The 19,035-nt window shown below is 35.2% G+C and overlaps 1 protein-coding gene across 1 annotated transcript in view; it reads right to left on the bottom strand.

Annotated features, from left to right (window-relative positions):
- The window catches only part of clasp1a (cytoplasmic linker associated protein 1a), an 84,461-nt gene that overhangs the window by 21,720 nt on the left and 43,706 nt on the right, over positions 1-19,035 (bottom strand). The window contains exons 9-23 of the mRNA XM_089133119.1: positions 14,703-14,846; positions 12,956-13,032; positions 12,773-12,865; positions 12,528-12,673; positions 11,919-12,054; positions 10,414-10,484; positions 10,266-10,325; positions 9,734-9,811; positions 9,442-9,609; positions 7,629-7,675; positions 7,372-7,542; positions 6,525-6,548; positions 4,408-4,515; positions 3,050-3,076; positions 1,025-1,180 (exon numbers count right to left, since the gene is read on the bottom strand). Coding sequence (XP_088989245.1) covers positions 1,025-1,180; positions 3,050-3,076; positions 4,408-4,515; positions 6,525-6,548; positions 7,372-7,542; positions 7,629-7,675; positions 9,442-9,609; positions 9,734-9,811; positions 10,266-10,325; positions 10,414-10,484; positions 11,919-12,054; positions 12,528-12,673; positions 12,773-12,865; positions 12,956-13,032; positions 14,703-14,846 — 1,506 coding nt within the window. The remainder of the gene's footprint in view (positions 1-1,024; positions 1,181-3,049; positions 3,077-4,407; positions 4,516-6,524; positions 6,549-7,371; positions 7,543-7,628; positions 7,676-9,441; positions 9,610-9,733; positions 9,812-10,265; positions 10,326-10,413; positions 10,485-11,918; positions 12,055-12,527; positions 12,674-12,772; positions 12,866-12,955; positions 13,033-14,702; positions 14,847-19,035) is intronic.

Here is a 19,035-nt window from a genome sequence, read left to right on the forward strand (position 1 = left end):
CATCACTTTTGAAAAATTATATCTCGGCATGTACTCTTTAATATATGTATCCATCTTACGTTCACTCGGCTACAGTTTCTGACAGGTGATGAGTGTGCTGTCTTAATTCTGATTGGTAGCTGCTGTATCGCATCACTGTTCTTTTGCATAAAGTTAAACTTTTGTCAACTTTCATGTTTGTTGTCATGTGACTAAATATATTGATATGTCTAACTGAAATCAAATTAATTTTGTTCACTTTGTCACTGCTAATCGTTGTCAAGCTTTTAAACCACGGATATGACTTGAATGTTCATCTCAACATATACAAATAAATTACTATTAATTTTTAGGTGTAATTGCTTGGTGCACCTTTATATAAAACACACACAAAAAGGCTGCATTTAGCTTAAAAGCATTCTTATAAACTTTTGAGGCATTAAAAAAAAATATATATATATACACTCGGTTTTGTATATACTTTTTCTTGTTTTACAGAAAAAAAATACTTACTGTTAAATTTAATGAGCTTAAATAATTGGCTGGACATTTTTGGTCAGATCTTTAAAAAGGCAGGACTCACACAAACATTTCTCAGAAAAAAGTGACAAACACAATGACCTCAAAACACAGCCCGAAAAGCTATGAAGGAATGGAAGCCGTTAGTCAGCACTGTCATCATTAACAACAGGTAAATGAATAACATGCAAAAAACACCAATGATTAGCCACTGAGTCAGTTTTGGCATTAATACTTGCATCAGCCAATTAAATGAATGCTGAGCTTCCTTCACACACCAAACTAGTGCACTAATCAAATCAAATGGGATTTGCAGTGAACAATGATTCAGGAAAATTAAAGTTGAAAAATCCTACCATCTGGTCCTTTTCAAAAAAATAAATAAAAAAATCTCCATGTTGTAATGCATAGTCTAAAGGGATTACTCAAGGAACCAGTTTAGGTCCACTTGAGTTCCAGAATAAAGTTGTTTTATATATGTCAATGAAGTGATGTGATTTGCTGATGATGAATATGTTGTCCCTACCTAGGCCCAGTCTGTTGGGGCTGGTTTCACGGCTGCACCCTTGGCTTCGCGGGACCCTAGAGTACTTTTCTGAGGGTGTTGTTGGGGCAGTGGCTCGAGGAATTCTGCCATATGCGTGTCCCAAGAGCTTCCCAGGAGAGCTGGATCGGCTGCCGGCTGGAAAGGGAAGTGAGACCAGGTCTGTTGTAAGTAACATGGTGAATGATTATCTACCAAATGCCAATGGCTCCCCTCGGCTTACAATTACATTTACATAATTAAAGGGGTAAAATGAAATAAGGCACCGTTTTTTAATAAGACACTGAATCACCTCTTTAAAATACAAAGTGAGCTTCACTAAACTGTGGAAATGTGTATGTGCTGTTTATAAAGTTGTTTTCCATTATAAAAGGAATTAATGTTACCATGATTGCAAGAAAAGTTTGGGGTATATTATATATTACATACATACAGTATATATTAAAGAAACTTATTTAGCAAGGAAGGACTACATTTATCAAGTGACAGTAAAGGCTTTTATAATGCTACAAAAATGCTGTTTGAACTTTTAATTCATCAAATAATTCTGCAAAAAATATTTTCAAAGAATCACTGAGGGATCATTTGACATTGAAGAGTGGATTTTTAAAATATATTCAAATAGAGAACAGTTTTAAATTGTTTTCATGTTTAATAATTCATTGTTATAGCTATATTTTATTAAATAAATGCAGAGAAATTCTGTAAAAAAAAAAAAACATTTAAAAATCGTAGGGTTAGAGTCCAAAATTCTGAATGGCAGTATACATTAACATGTTTTATTTATTTATTTATTTTTTCAAATCCACCTGTTTTTTCCATTGCATTTAGTCTTCAAATTCCCCCCTCAATGTTGATTTTGATATTCAAAATTCAAGGCATTCATGATCAGATTAATTCTTCCAAAAATTGTAACCTTAGGCCGTGTGTCCACCAAAGCTTTTTTCCACGCGCCTGGCATATGTTTTCAATTGTTTTCAATGGGAGTGCCGCGTTTTTTAAACGCCATGAGTGTAACGAAGCGCTAAGTGTTTTTTTCACACTGAAGCGCCGAGCGTCCCGCGTTTTTACTGGTCGCCGAGTGTTGAAAAATATTCAACTTTGGATAAAACGCAGCGCTCATCACGTTCACGTCTTACCCAGCCGTCCAATCACAGTGAAAGAGGGGCGGGACTAAACCACACCGACCAACTGTCACAACATTCTTTCTGTACAATGACATCAACCAGCAGAGCTAACTGAACAAAATGGATGAAAATTAAAAATTTTTGTATGAAACAAATGATCTGCGAAATCAGTTTCAAGTAAACTGTGCTGCGGATATTCTGTATCATAGCAACGAAACGTCTCAACGGAAAAAACGCTGCGCTGCCAAAACGCTCTCAAGCGCCCACAGCACGGCGTCTTCAGAAGAGCGTCTAGCGTTTACAGCTGGCTAAAAACGCTTTGGTGAACACACGGCCTAAAGAAATAATATAAAATAGCACAAAACAAAACCTAACTTTATAGAAAAATAGTATTTGCCAAACAATGGTGTGAAAACTAAACTAAACTAAAGCTTATAGTCACCACTAAATTTTTTCCCCCACTCAGATGGCCCGTTTAAAGTTTAGGTGAACAAAATCATCTCAAAGAAAAATGTAATATGTGTATGCAAATATATGAAGAAGAGAGCTCTACTCTGATACAGACAAACACAGAAACGGACAAACAGGGTGAGCTAGGATCCAAGGTCTATTCGAGCTGCAGGGAAAACAATAATCTCCACAGGCATGGTAACGTGACATACTGTACTATGAGCAGCAGACACCTTGCAAACATTTACAGACAGACATCAAAGCAAGAACAAAAACCCAACTATTATATCATGTCTGACCTCTATTTGAACAGAAATAAAAGAAAGATTACGCAAGAGAAGAACATGCAACATGATGGTATACGTGTGACTCATGCAGGGTTCATCTTCAGGGTATTAAAGCAGCTTTATTCTGAGGAGGGGGGGCTTACCACTAGTGGGGTTAGCTGATCTGGATCCTTGTGTATGGAGCCGAGGCAACGGACAGGTGAAAATTAGCCAGTTACAATAGACGCTTGATGTGACGCATGATTACCCAGCATGCATCAGGCAAGATGGCGTTTATTCGTGCTCTATCAAATTAAATCTACACATTTAATGCCAAAGAGTGGCTTCAACTATAATTGTGGAATAAACTCCATGTTCAGCAGGATGCCAATCTGGGATGTGAAAACTAGAGCCCGACCGATAAAGGATTTTGAAGGCTGATACGATACAAATATTTTTGGGTTTTAAAATCCGATATATCGGCCGATATTTTATTTACTTATAATTTTTTTGATGATGATTAGTCACAACTTTTGTCATGCTTATTTGAGTTAAGAGAACTGATGGGGATGTTCTTTTAATTTTTATTCAAGCAATGTACAGTATGTATCGTGACCAACTCAACGAGTGTTGCCAACAGGAGCGGTGTAGAGTGCCCTCTGGTGGACAAACTATACAACTCCAACACTCATGACATGGTTCAAGCGTGTTTCGTCCGTTTTTATTTTATTTTTGAAATATTCATTTATCGGCCATTATAAATGCCGATACCGATAGTTTGGAAAATGCCTAATATCGGCCGATAATATCGGTCTGGCTCTAGTGAAAACATTAAAAACAAAGTAAAAAATGAAGATGATAGTGGTGGCTGACCAATGGTTAAGTATCAAAGCTGCTCAAACTCTAGTGACCCTAGAACGGTAAAACACGTCCAGGTATCATTTCACCATGAAAAAAAAAACAAAAAAAACAAAAACAAATAAAATGACAGCCTGTTTTAAGGAGCATTATGGTTTTTTTTTTTAAATAATAATTTACATGAAACTTAAGCACATTTTCCCATTCAATTTTCATGTGTTCCACATTAACATGTGACGATGTTCTCACTGATGATTGTCATACATAATTATTTAAAGGATGGGTTTAAATAAATAGTTATTTCATTTATATACATTTAATTGCATTTTTTTCATTACAGTAATAAAAAATAGGGGGGGGGGGTAATTATTACATTATTTTAATCATTGACATAGTATTTTAATATGTGAAAAGAAAGACGCTGTGAAGTGATATGGGAAACATGGAAGTAGCATAGTTGAACTTAGCAAATTGGTTTTTGGGTTGCCAAATACAGTTTAGCAGTACAATTTCATTAACAAACATTAATATTACAACATAAATGCACATTATTACAGTAAATGTTTTCGTAAAACAAAGCAAAACCATGGTAGTTTATAAATCATACCATGCTTAAATCTTTTTTTTTTGGGGTGTAACAGTTGAAGGCTACAGAGACACTTACGCTGGGACTGAGACACCACTTTAGCTCTGCTTCGACCTCGGCTGTCTGTCACAGTGCTGTTGGCGTTGACTGCACTCCCTGAGCTCTGCCTTCTCGTCCGCACTCGACCTGGAGGTTAAGAAAAACAGCGTGAGATGAAGCGATACAAATTGCATGAGAGGAAGGGAGAGATTTAGAGTGAGCGACACAAAGAGAGACAAAGTGAAAGGTTTTAACGACAATAATAAAAGGACAGGGATACTAAAGACAAACAAAGAGGTTTCCCTGATGAAAATATACCGACTGAAAGGAATTACATGACATGCTGTACTGAGATGACTGATGTTCAAATAAATGCAACAGATAACATTATTGGGTTTTGAGCAGACAGATCTATAAAAGCATACACTATCGTTTAAAAATGTGAGGTCTATACACACTTTAATTACCAGACAAACAACTTAAGAACAAGTTCTTATTTTCAACAACAGCCTGTTTATATATATATATATATATATATATATATATATATATATTTTTTTTTTTTTTTTTTACTTTTGTTCGACAATAAAGACATTTATGTTTCAATTATGTTAATTATGTTGAACTTTCCCTTCAAAGAATCCTGATTTTTTTTTTAATAATGGTTTACAAAAAATACTAAGCAGCAAAAATGTTTTCAACACTGCTAATAATAATAAAAAAAAATGTTTCTTGAGCACCAAATCAGCATATTGGAATGATTTCTGGAGTAAAGAATTCTGCTTTCCAATCACAAGAATAAATCCCATTTTAAAATATATTAAAATAGAAAACAGTTTATTTAAATGGCATTACTATTTCACAATATTTCTATTTTTACCATTTTTTCTTCTTCAATCAAATAAATGTTGCTTTGGTGAGCATAAGAAACCTAATTTAAAAACTTTGGCAACACTTTACTTGAAGGGGTGTGAATAAGACTAACATGACACCTTCATAATCATGACATGACATATGTTATAAACATGAAGGAAGTTTTATGCATGTTTGTGACAACTGTCATTAAGTGTCTTTCGCTCAATAATGACATTTTTAATGCAAATATGACATTGTTTGAGACGTCTTTATGACACCTTGACATAAACCAATACATCATAACCTGTCAGTGTCTTTGTCATGACAACTTGACATTACGAAGACAACACAACCTGTCTTAAACACGACATAGCAGATTAATTATCAAACTTAATTTGATAACCACCTAGCTTTATTGGTTAACATTACATTAAACTGTCATGTGGTTGGTTTTGACATTGACTCTCATGAAGCCATTTTAACTTTTTAATGACAAATTCAATTAGTACCACTGTAGTTGAGGTCATGAAAAATATTCATGACAGTTATAATGCCTCATGACAGCCAATGTCAAAGCCAACCACATGACAGTTTAACTTCATTTTATGTCAAGTTGTCATCACAAAGACACTGACGGGTTATGATGTATTGGTTTATGTTAAGATGTCATAAAGAAATCTCAAATAATGTCATATTTGCATTAAAAATGTCATTATTGAGCAAAAAACACTTAATTACAGTTGTCATAAACATGCATAAACCCCATTTCATATTCAATGTCATGGTTATGAAGGTGTCATGTCAGTCTTATGCACACCCCTTCAAGTAAAGTGTTACCAAAACTTTTTTTAAATCTGACGAGCCCCAAATTTTGAACAGTAGTTTACCTATTGAGTTCAATTAAATCAAATAAAAAAAATGTCCGATCTTTTGACACAAAGTTCCAGTATGAAGCTGTGCAAAACAGCCATTTTGTACTCTGTTTCAATAACCATAAACTAGACCAATACCACCATCTGGTATTCATGGTTCCTACACTTTTGAGCACTTTTTCTTCCAAGGTACAAATGACACATTACAGATCATATCAAGTACAAGTGACCATTTTCATTACACTGAACCACTGTTATTTACTGTGAATAGGAGAGGAGGGGATATATCATGCAAACAGGTCATGCAGACCACTAGAATAGTCAGACTGCCAGATGTACAGTTGTTAATCATCAAAAGAACTCGAATCCCTCGGACAGCACAAAGTGTAGACATTCACACGCACACACACATATACATATACAGCTTACCATCTATTTTACCAGGTGCACCGTCTTTGGGGCAAAAACACAAAAACAAAAGCAGGGGAGTGCAGGGTGGAGGAGAGGAGAGGCATAAGAGGCAGAGATTAGAGTCAGTTAAGCCCATGGAAGCGTGGAAGACAGGGATCTGCTCAGAAACGGGCCTTGCATGGAAGCACACGGGAGCTACTGAGTGTGACTGTGGGTGAGGAAATAAAATCTCTTTGATCATTTATGAGGAATCATGGGATTAGAAAACGGTACAAAAAGAAGATTATTCAGACAAGTTAGTGGTCAAAAGTTATAAAAGCTCCAACATTCTCTTCTGTCTTCTGCTGAAAAACTAACACTGAGAAAACCAAAATACAACTTAGGCAACATAAGACTTTCGACTGATTTTACACTATAGTTTAAATTGCTTTTAGAAAATGCATCTGGAAAATTAAAATGTATTTCAATAAATAAAAAAAGGATTTATAAACACAAGTTAAATAAATAATAAATGTTAATTTATTATTAATAATAATACTGTAAATCCAGCAAGTAATATCGAAGTAGTTTCAAACGCATTGAAAGTTGTCAGAACGATGCATTTTATAAAATTCTTTTATTCTCCCTCCTAAAAAAACTACACTAAACTTTCTAAAAAAAAAAACCTAAAAGGATAATAAATGGTAGAATATCCGTCGTTTGTTCCTCATCACAGAGCAGGTTAATAGCATCTATGGATGCCCATCAGTTTTATTAATGGGCCGCTGCAGCCATAAAAGCCACTGGTTTTTATGGCTATTTTATTAAAATTCCTAATTAAAGATGAAAGAGGAGAAAAGATGGATAGAGTGCGATGAGGTCTCACCCAGGGAGGCGTAGGAGCCTGGAGGCAAGGCTGCAGCAGAGCTGAAGGGAGATGGGGAGGTTGCGGTGGACATGCGGGATTTGGCACTGGAGGCTGCGTTCACGTCTACGTCGCTGCGGGAACGCTGGAGGGCACCAGGGGTTGAGGACACCCTAGAGCTGATCACTTTACCTGAGAACACATTACACAGACAAGAGTTACAGACATGGCACTGTGAATGGCAAACCAGTCAAAAAATAAAGTGTTGCTTTACTTACTTCTTGTAACGGGACCTCCAATAACACTCTTCACTGACATCGGTCGACTGCAGGAGGGTAGATGGAAAGATTTTTTTTTTGATTTTTTGTCTACTGACAATTTTTATATATTTCCCAATATTTTTGCCAAGGAGATTTTCAAATACAACACTGTAAAAATCTAGTTAAAAAATGTAGGTTTAACACACTTTTTTTACTGAGGAAGAATAATTTTCATTTCATGAGAAATAGTATTTATATTATCATATTTTCCAAAACATTTTACAAAATTTGCTACAACACTGTAAAAATGTATTTTTCAAAGTATTGTTTTATTGAGAAAAACAATTATTTCAGTCTTACTACTTCAGAATTTCATGTTTAATTCAATGTGTTACTTGCTGTTTCTTTTTAATTATTTGTGAAATTTACAAGCCAATTATGAGTGAATAGTAGGGTTGCACGATATATCGGCCAGCATATCGATATCGGCCGATATATGTTCATTTTTAATGTTATCGCTATCGGCATGGTAAGAAAACGTGGCCGATATATAATGCATTATTCCCTTCAGCTGAGACACTTGTTGAGCACTGTTTATGTTTTTGAATTTCTTGTAATAGCATTGAAATCTCTTCAAAAAATGAAAATACGGTTCGGTACAACATCTGTCATATCGGCTATACAACACTATAATGAGAACATCATTATAATTGTGCGCTTGGGACATGGATTTAATTGTGAGACTTTTGTTTCTGTAATCAGGCTCTAAAATTAGATGCATATTTAGATTTGAGTTTATAGGCCGATATATCGGTTATCGGCTTTCAAATATAAAAAACTATCGGTTATCGGTATCGGCCAAAATTGTCATATCGGTGCATCCCTAGTGAATAGTGTTTTAAAGTAAATCCTACACCAATTAAAAAAGAGCATTACATCTACAGAATATGTGAACTTTCTTTTTATATTGAGTGTGAATTTGGTGTAATTGTTCATTCTATCTAGTATCCCTATCTGTAAATGAATATATACCATCTGCAAATAATAAATCACATTGAAATTGCAATTTTAATTTGCTTGTAACACCTTATTTTTTACAATTTTTGTTACCAGTACACAGCAGTGTTTCTGCTTTTGTGTACAAAAGCCGTTAGCAGATTGAGACTATTAGAGCTGTCACTCATCACACTGGTGCTAATTCAAGATGATCTCACTGCCTCCATTCAACAGGGAGAAAATGTAACAGATGCTGCAGTCTAATATTGAAGATGAGATCACTGCTTCATATTAAGAAAAGACTCAACATGCTAGGAAGCACAATCATCAGTCTGTGCATATGCTCCATCAGCCAGCTGGCAAATATTTCACCAACTTCAACAACTCTGTGATATTTGCCAGCTCATACGATCAAAAACTCAGAGACAATGTTATCGTCTACAATCAATGAACTGTATGGTCATTCACCACCGTTCGAAAGACTAGGGTCGATAAAATTTGCTAAATGTTTTTGATAGAAGTCTCTTAGGCTCGCTGCTTTTATTTAAATTATATAAACAACAACATAAAAACAGCAAAACATTGTAAAATATTAATAATAAAAAAAATACTGTTCTCTATTTTAATATATTTGAAAATGTAATTTATTCCTATGATGACAAAGCTGAATTTTCAGCGTCTTCAGTGTCTGTTTATCCTTGAGAAATCATTCTAATATGCTGATTTGGTGCTCAAGAAACATTTCTTATTATTATCAGTGTTGAAAACAGTTGTGCTGCTTAATATTTTTGTGGAATCTGAGAGATTTTTTAAGTGAAATGTGTTCATGTCTTACTTGAGGCTCTCCTGTGAGCTTGAGGAGGAGCGGTCGGACTGCGGTAGAGACACTATACTGTCAGAACTCTTCAGATGGGACTGTAGGGCCTTCTGATAGGTCGATTCCAACGCCTGAAACAGGTGCTCTGCCTCCCGACTGTAATGGCCATGGAATCCCCAATAACACCTATAGAACAAATGGACAACCTTTTGAAATGATCTAGACTGAGACAAATGTTAAAATGCACTATTAAAGCACATATATTAATAAGGACTCCAAATATACAAAAGAAAAAGGCAAACTGACTTACTTTCTGGCCACAGATCTGGCCTCAGAGTCAGCATCATGGATCCCCTTCTTGATGGTCTCAGTGAGAACCGCCACATGCCTAGGGTAGTAAGGAAACATGATGAATACAGTTTCTTACAGTCTGCAGAACCAACAGTGAATTCACTGAGTCTCCTTTGAAACTTTCTGGACCAGACGGCAGACCTTTTTTCCCAGTTCTCTAAAGGCAGAACAGTGGGAAAGAGAGGATAAGGGGAGTCCAGACCTCCTTATAAAAGAGCTCCTGGCTATATTGCCATGGAAACGGCTGGGACGCATGGTTGCCACACATCCCTGGCTCATCAATTCAACACGCGAAAAGAGTCATCAGTCGCCCGTTCAGCCGAGCTTTGATAAGTAACACGATTTCACCAGTTAAATGTCACAAAAACAGGAAAGGGAGGGGGGGTGACTGCTTGGCAGAAGAAGGAATAAACAAAAATACCAAGTTCTATGAGATACATCCCGAGCAAAACTTTACAGAAACACATGATCATCAATCATTTTCCACTCACCTCTCTAGAGTATGTGTCTGCCATTCTTGCAATAACAGGTCTAAAAACTCATAACACCGTCTGATGGGGAGAAAATGAACAAGTATTTCTATTAGAAGACAATGCCTTTCTTTTTTTTAAGCAGATCTCTCAGGGAGGTCTAGTTTACCTTCGAACAGCCACAGATTTGGAAGTGCAATTGCTGGTGATGATCGGGATAAGGCGTGGGAAGTGTGTATGCTGAGAAAGACAAAAGCACAATTATAAATCTTGGTGCACACAGAATTAAAACATAGAATAGAATAAATACACTACTCTTGTTGAAATATTTGTGGTCGTAACATGTTTTTTTTTTTTTATAAGAAGGTTTCACCAAGGCTGCATTTATTTAATAGAGTAAAAAAAAACATGTTAATATTGTAAACTTATTATACATGTCCAGACTGTCACTTTTGATCAAATTAATATGCCCTTGCTAAAACGTCTTAAAGGAGTAGTTCCCTTTTAAAAAAAAACTTTTGGTGATAATTTACTCACCCCCATGTCATCCAAGATGTCCATGTCATTCTTTCTTCAGTCGAAAAGAAATTAAGGTTTTTGATGAAAACATTCCAAGATTTTCTCCATATAATGGACTTCAATGGGAACCAAACGGTTCAAGGTCCAAAAGACAGTTTCAATGCAAACTGCAAACTATTCAAAGGGCTTTAAACGATTCCAGACGATGAATAAGGGTCTTATCAAGCGAAACGATCGCTCATTTAAAAAAAAAAGTTTACGTTTTATAAGCTCAAATGGTCGCCTTGCTCTGTTCTGTGATGTGCGTTCGTGACTCTCCTGTTCGAACTCGTTCATCAAACAGAACAAATCTTTTTTCGTGTCATTTGGTTCATTCAACAAACGAAATGAACGAGTTGACTTGGGAAAAAGATTCATTCATTTTGATGAACAAGCTCGAATAGGAGAGTCACAGACGGGCGTCACAGAACAGAGCAATTTGAGCTTATAAAACTTAAATTTTGATTTTTTTTTTTACATGAGTGATCGTTTCGCTTGATAAGACCCTTATTCATCATCTGAAATTGTTTAAAGCCCTTTGAACAGTTTGCAGTTTGCACTGAAACTGTCTTTTGGACCTTGAACCGTTTGGTTCCCATTGAAGTCCATTATATGGAGAAAAATGCTGGAATGTTTTCATCAAAAACCTTAATTTCTTTTCGACTGAAGAAAGTGAGTAAAAGGTGAATAAATTAACAGCAAAAGTTTTTTTAAAAGTGAACTCCTCCTTTAATTTAATTAATAAAAAAAAATCTTACTGACCCCAAAAGTTTGAAAGGTAGCGTAAATCACAAAAAGCCAGAAACATTAAACATTAACATTAAAGCTAATATAGTGAGGAACATGTGCAGTGCTAGTATCCAAAAGTGAGTAGTGTCATGTAATTTGTTTGCTGTGTGAAATTGCTGCCCATTTAGAGCATCCCAATTCAATTAAGGTTCTTATGAGGTTCAAAATGAGTTTTGTGGGTAGCTGCTTATGTAAACAGTAGACAGCAAGGCAGTTCACTAGGTTTTGGAACAGAATCATTATCTAACTCTTTCAATTTGATCCCAGAATGGAGTCTTAAAGTATAAATACATGTGAAAAAGTATAAAGAAAATCATCAGAACTCACTCGTAAGATGATGCGGATGGCTGCCATTCCGGATGTGGCCATAACTTTAGCGCTGTTGGGCACCAGGTTGAGCAGCGTAGGCATGATGCTTTCAGCCCCGTGATCGAATTTATTCCCCAACACTGAAGACAGATGCCTGAGAGACAGCAAAAACCACCAATCAACAAGACACAAATATAAGATCCGTAAACTTAGGTCTAGATGGAAATGAATCAAATTCGTGTGACATTAAGGCATGGAACTTGTTTAGATATCCATCAAGTGGCTGCACTTTAGCAGAAGAGCTGTCCTGCACGCCGCCGCTAGCTCAGTTCCACTTCATTAGAAACACATTACGACCCAGAATAATTAAATACCGACATTGAGTCATGCTCAATCACAGAGAGCCGCACAACAGCTTCATTTACCCCTTGAAACGGCACTTTTTAACGCTGCATCCCGATGATATTTGAGATAGAACATGTATCGGAGTAAGATTAAGTGCTTTTAAGACTGATTTGTGAAAAATTGCCCTGTTGCTGAGGTGCGTCTTTGATCAATGAACATGGTAGTGGTGGATAATCACACATGAAAGCTATATGAAGCTGGTAGAGAAGAGTGGCTTCATACCCTAATGTGATACAGGCCTCTCGAACCACTTGTGACCGAAGATCTTTAGCTGACATCTTGAAGGCACCTTCTAAAAGACGTAGATGTTGAAGGAAACCCTCATGCTCAGTCGCACCAGCCAGAACCAGTGACCGCACTTTCTTCAGCTAAATACATGACATAAGAGTTTCTTCAGTGCTATGCCAAAGACAAGTTTTTCAAGCTGGAGTGCATGTGTTGTGACCGCACTTTCTTCGGCGACTTACAGCAGTGACGCGGTGCTCCCAGTCTTGCTTGTCATCTGACAAAATTTCTCGGATCTTATTCAAAGAGTCCTCCAAATCCTTACTGGAATATATCTAAAAGCATACAACATGTCATGCTGTGAATATTTAAATAAAAAAAATCCCTGCTAAATTGCATGACACTGTCCATTTAAGATACATTACCTGCACTGCAGGTACATCTTCAAAACCCTTGATAAAATCCTCTTCATCCACACCTCCTGCACTGACACTGTCCTTCCCTGAGGGATTGCAATCACAAAATTTTCACAAGATGTAAACAAGACTGGTCCAGAAGTACTTCCTGTTTCAGTTTGTAACCGTTTTCTTTATTTCACATGTAAAGTAAACATCTTAAAGATGTTTGTTTAACTTTTTGATTCAGTTTTATATGTTCTGTTGGTTGTATTTTATCCCAGCTTTTATGTAGTGTTAAAAAACTGAAACAGGAAGTGCTTCTGGACCAGTGTTGTTTACATCTTGTGAAATGGTCTATATATATATATATATATATATATATATATATATATAAAAGCTTTTTTTAATGTAATTTAAATCAAATTAGAATCACAGGAAAAATATTAATACAAATTAAAAAATATTATATTATATTATAAATTTTATATATTTAATATTATATTATAAATATTATAAATTATATTATATTATAAATACAGATTAAAAATATTATATTATATTATAAATTTTATATATTTAATATTATATTATAAATATTATAAATTATATTATATTATAAATACAAATTAAAAATATTATATTATATTATAAAATATTATTTAAAATTAAAATAACAATTTTAATATATTTTTATATGTATTTTATTCCTGTGATGGCTTAAATTAATTTTTCAGCAGACATTCTCCAGTCTTCAGTGTCACATGATCCTTCAGAAATCATGCTTATTCTGGAAGCTGTGATATATTTTGATGAAAAAAAAAAACAGATTTATTTGAAACAAATATTTTGTATAATTACACGTATCGCTTTTGATCAATTTTATGCATCCTAGCTGAATAAAAGTTATAATTTTTTTCTAAATAAACAACATTATATATCAGTAATGTAAAATTAATGCACACATATATGGGTTTATTATTGGATGGGTTAAATGCAGAGGGCCATTTCCGAGTATGGGTTGCCATACCTGGCCTTCACTTCACTTTCTTAAGTTATATATTTTTAAAACCTATTAAATGTTCAAATTGATAGCGGTCAAATATACTGTAAAGTTGAATGACTATAACTAATGGCTAAAATTGAGAAAACAAATTACAGAAAAATGTGCAATTATTTTTTTTAATCAAATGACAGCATTTATTGTATATACATATACACATGTATATATGTATGTGTGTGTGTATATATATATATATATATATATACACACACACACACACACACACACACACACACACATATATATATATATATATATATATATATAGACACACATACATATATACACACACACACACACACACACATACATATATATATATATATATATATAGACACACACACACACACACAAAGTTTTAAACTGAGATTTTCAAGTGACTTCATGGTGGATTAACATACATACAGTATATGCCTTCTATTTAAAACCACCATGCAAGTCACATGGCAATCTGAGTTTAATACATCAAAGACTATTACATAATATAGAAATCTGCAGTGTTGCCTCTTGCCCAGCCAACAGAGTCCTTATTAATCTCCAGTCATTTCTCAACATCTCTTCTCCTCTCAGCCTGGTAAACTACAAGCTTTTCGAAAGGTAATCTTTCTGAGAACAATTCTATTTTTGTGAATTAATTATGGATATCTACAGTGTTTACTCTGATCTGACTTCAGTTTCTCAGCTGTAACCAGGGCTGTGCTGTAGTCTTCTTACCTGTGGCCCTGGATCCAGAGGCAGAACTGGGTCGTCTCATCGAGCCCATGCTGCCCCCTCTCCTGCTGCTGGAGAAGCCCTTAGAAGAGGTAGAGGAGGAGGACCTGCCCCCATCCACTGAGTCTTCGTCATCAAAGTTCTTATCTGTAGGGGAACACAAGAAATTCATCAATGTTTCATCAAATATGTTCACTGCTGTACTCTCAATCAAGATGACAGGTCATCATCAATCTGCAAATCATCAAAAGTATGTTCTTGCAATTGAATTATGGTTTGTCTGAATAACTAATTGGATGTGTTTCGGGCTCAGATTGAGTGTATCAGATGGTAACACATATGACAAGCTGATTAATCTTATCTGGAAGAGCACACGAGGAACACCACAGGAAATACTCTCTTCCTGAGAACACAAGGGAAGGCTTACATTTACTTTTCTCTCCCTTTTCTCCCTGGGTCAATATTTCATCGCCAATTACCACTCATTTGTCACATTCATTATCATAACATTATGCCAACCTGCATCTTTTGATTATAATACGTCCCCATCTTCAGAGCAAATATGTGGAATGAAGACCAGGGCTTTTCCTCATACCACAAGACCATTTTTAGAGTTCAAACATGGCAGCAACCATTCTTGAGTGATGTCTAAAGCAGGTTATAGTTCAGAAAATTACAAGAATATTCAACGCATTCTCATCCTTTAACGTCATATAGAACGCTATATGACAAAACGGCGCTATACTACGCACATGGCACCCGTTATCGTTAATATAACACGTGCTGTGAGGGCTAAGTTTAGGTGTGGGGTAGGGTGTGCGTGTCATATTCACGCTAAAGGATTTATAACGTCTTGGGTTCGTGTGTTATATTAACGATAAAGGGTGCCATGTGCGTAGTATAGCGCCGTTTTTGCATATAGCGTTCTATATGACGTTAAAGGATGAGAACGGGCTGGAATATTCATAGATTAATCTACTGCAATGGACTCTGAACATAAGCCGAAGAAACAAATGAGCGGACATGGACACATTCCAGCAGTCTGAGAGGAAGGGGTGGCACACCAATCTTTCTGAACGGGAAGGAGCCACAGGATGAATATATACTGCTGCCGGATTCTTGCAGAGCACTAGTGCTGTCCTGCTATTTGGTTTAACAATTAAAGGGATAGTTCACTTTGAAATTCATTTTTGGTATATTTTAGCTGACCTCAAGGGGAACCAAGATGTAGGTGTCTTTTTTTCCCCGCAGTATTTTCAATTTTGATCATTTTAGTTCAAACCGTTCGTGTCTGTCAGTCATATAATGGAGGCCTATGGTCACCACGTCAAAGAGCATGCACAGAGAAGTCAAAATTAAACATGATTTAATGACTCGTAAATGTAAGTACACATTGATGGCCCAAGACACGAAACAATCGGTTTGTGTAAAAAGACAAACAGTGTTTATATCATTTTGGTTCTTTGAGGTGGTGACCATAGAGCTGCATTATATGACTGATAGACAAAAACGGTTTGACCTAAAAATATCTAAATTGAAAATACTGTGGAAACAAAGACACCTACATCTTGGATGCCCTCGAGGTAAGCTAAAACATACCAAACATTTATTTCAAAGTGAACTATCCCTTTAAATGACATACAGATAAATAAATAGGTTCAGCTTATACATATGATCATTAATAAGTCATTTATTCACACTGAACTATAAACAACTATAAAATACATGATATCCTAAACGAATGAATATTGGATAATTAATGCACATCTCAGATTTAAAAAAGGTATTATAAATGATATAAAAAACAATTTAGTCTATTTTCCATTCATACTGTTGTTTGAACCAAGTTAGCTTAATATTATATAACTGTAATATATTTTTGTTGAATACTACTTAGAATATTAGCATATATATTATGCAATTTGGTTTGAAAGCATTTTACATAGCATTTTTAGTGTTCACATATTTGGATGGCAATGTGATTGGGAGCGTGCACAAGGATTAAATCAAATAACCACAAAGGGACAATTATGTAACAATCCTGACAAGCCTGTAGAGCACAGAGCAAACACACCCGTCAAAACAAACCAAGACAATCAGAAAAAGTCAAGATAACTTTCTGTTGATATTTTCTGTTCTAAGCGGACTAGGATTCGAAAAGTCTCTTCACAGGGTGTCCTCAGCTTTTTTGCTCATGATGGCAGAGGAGGACAACGTTTCACTATGGCACAAAATCCCCTTTCATAAACCACCTCTGATAATTCTCCTAAAGACGGATATTTTAGACTTGTGCCAAGATTTTCTCTTCTCTAAGCCAAGAAAAAAAAAATTAATTTTAACCATTTGATCAATGATTATGAGTGCAACATGTGTCAAACCAAAGCACATGCATGTAAAAGGAAATAAGCAGATTGCTGTTTTTTTTTTTTTTTCAGCATTTCGCTGGGAAATGTCGTTTAGAGAGAGCCACTGTTGGCGGAGGAAGGCAGTCGCAGTGTGCTCTAATTAAACCCAATGGAATGCCTACTGAGAGGTATGCTTGCTGACTGATGAAAATACAGCACAATATCATTGGTGGGGTGTAGGGACAACAGAACGTGTGTATGTGCATCAAACATCTGAAGACAGTGGATGTTCACATCTTTCAAGGCATCTTTCATAACACAGCATGTGGGTAGAAAGACATCCTTCACTCTGATATCAACGGTTTTGTTGGAGCTCAAGTAGCTAGGTATTTTATTATTTCACTCAATGATATTGATAACAATTTTCTTTGATTTGAGATGCATCAGACCAGGCTGCTACCGACTCAACAGTATGCTTCCTAACTTGCTTAACCCTCAGGTGCTCTTCGTTTCGGAGTCACACTTGTTATTTTCTCGGACACTTAAAAATTAAATTTCCTCCATCCCAGTAAAACCAATGCAATTTATTTTTGTTCTATAATATTTATTCTTCATAATTTAGTATTTTGAGACAATTTGATTGAATGTATTAATATTTATGCAATATGTATGGTCTATTTTGCCATGGAATATATATATATATATACAGTATATATATATATATATATATATATATATATATATTTTTTTTTAATATTAATGCAGTATTTTAGTTTAATATAGAGTCTAGGCCTTCAGAAAAAAAAAATTTGAAGAAAACTAGCACCATCTGGTTACAGTATAGAGAAAAGGCATAGAATCATGGTGTAACCACTAGATGACATGTACAGCACTCTATGGAGAAGCATGTGAATTCCCCAGATGTTTATGAACACATTTTTTTTTAGTGGATTTGAATATATAGTTGAAACAATCTCAAAAACGATTTTTTTATAAAAAAAAATATATATATTTTATTAAAATAAAATAAAACAAAATTTGTGTTTGTCAATTTCCCATTCATTTCCTATGGGGTCATTTTTGACCAAAGACCACAAGTGTGACTATTTTTTTAAGACCACTTAGCATGCTCGGATCATGACCTAATTTTTTTTGTGTGTTCACATATATAATGCCATAAAAGTCACCAAGTTTCGTAACATTCAGATGAAGCTGTGATTTACATACTTTTTGTAATCAAAATTTATTGGTGTGTATGTGTATAAAAGTGTGTTTGTATGTGTGTGTGTGTGTGTGTGTGCGTTTGTCTGTTTTGCACTCTAGATGTTGTAGAGTGTCACCCCTTTCCTTGTGGCCGATTTGTAGATTGCACGTACAAAAATTCAGAGAATTTTTTTTTTTGTCAATTTCCCATTCATTTCCTATAGGTCGGTCATTTTTGACCGAAGAGCACAAGTGTGACTATTTTTTTTTTACGACCACTTAGCATGCTCGGATCATGACCTCAATTTTTTTTTTTGTATTCACATACATAAAGCCATAAAAGTCACCAAGTTTAATAACATTCCGATGAAGCTGTGATTTTTAGAAATTCAAAACAGAAATTTTTTTGGTTAGAAATGACCAAAGAGCACCTGAGGGTTAAATGGCCTAGAAAATGGTGCATCATGAAAACAGCTGTGCAAACCAGTGCAACAGCGAGCTCTCATTTAACTGAATAGGAACGTCTTCTTTGGAGTAAAAATGGCTAATCAGACTATTTTTCCTGTTTTATACCAGCCTGACGATTTTGTGGCAGATCAAAGTGGCTACATGTCAAATGAAATATTATGAAAAAACTAGTCAAACCTTAGCAGCATTGGTTCTAACAAAACATCCTTAAAACACACACTTGCTTATGTGTTTTCAAGCTTGTAATATTTAATCAATTCAACGTCCTTTCAATCGGAGACCCTTGAAACTGCAGGTTTGAATTTGAGAAATGTGTTATT

This window comes from Pimephales promelas, chromosome 7 (assembly GCF_988280905.1).
Source record: "Pimephales promelas chromosome 7, fPimPro1.hap1.1, whole genome shotgun sequence".
Lineage (NCBI taxonomy): Eukaryota > Metazoa > Chordata > Actinopteri > Cypriniformes > Leuciscidae > Pimephales > Pimephales promelas.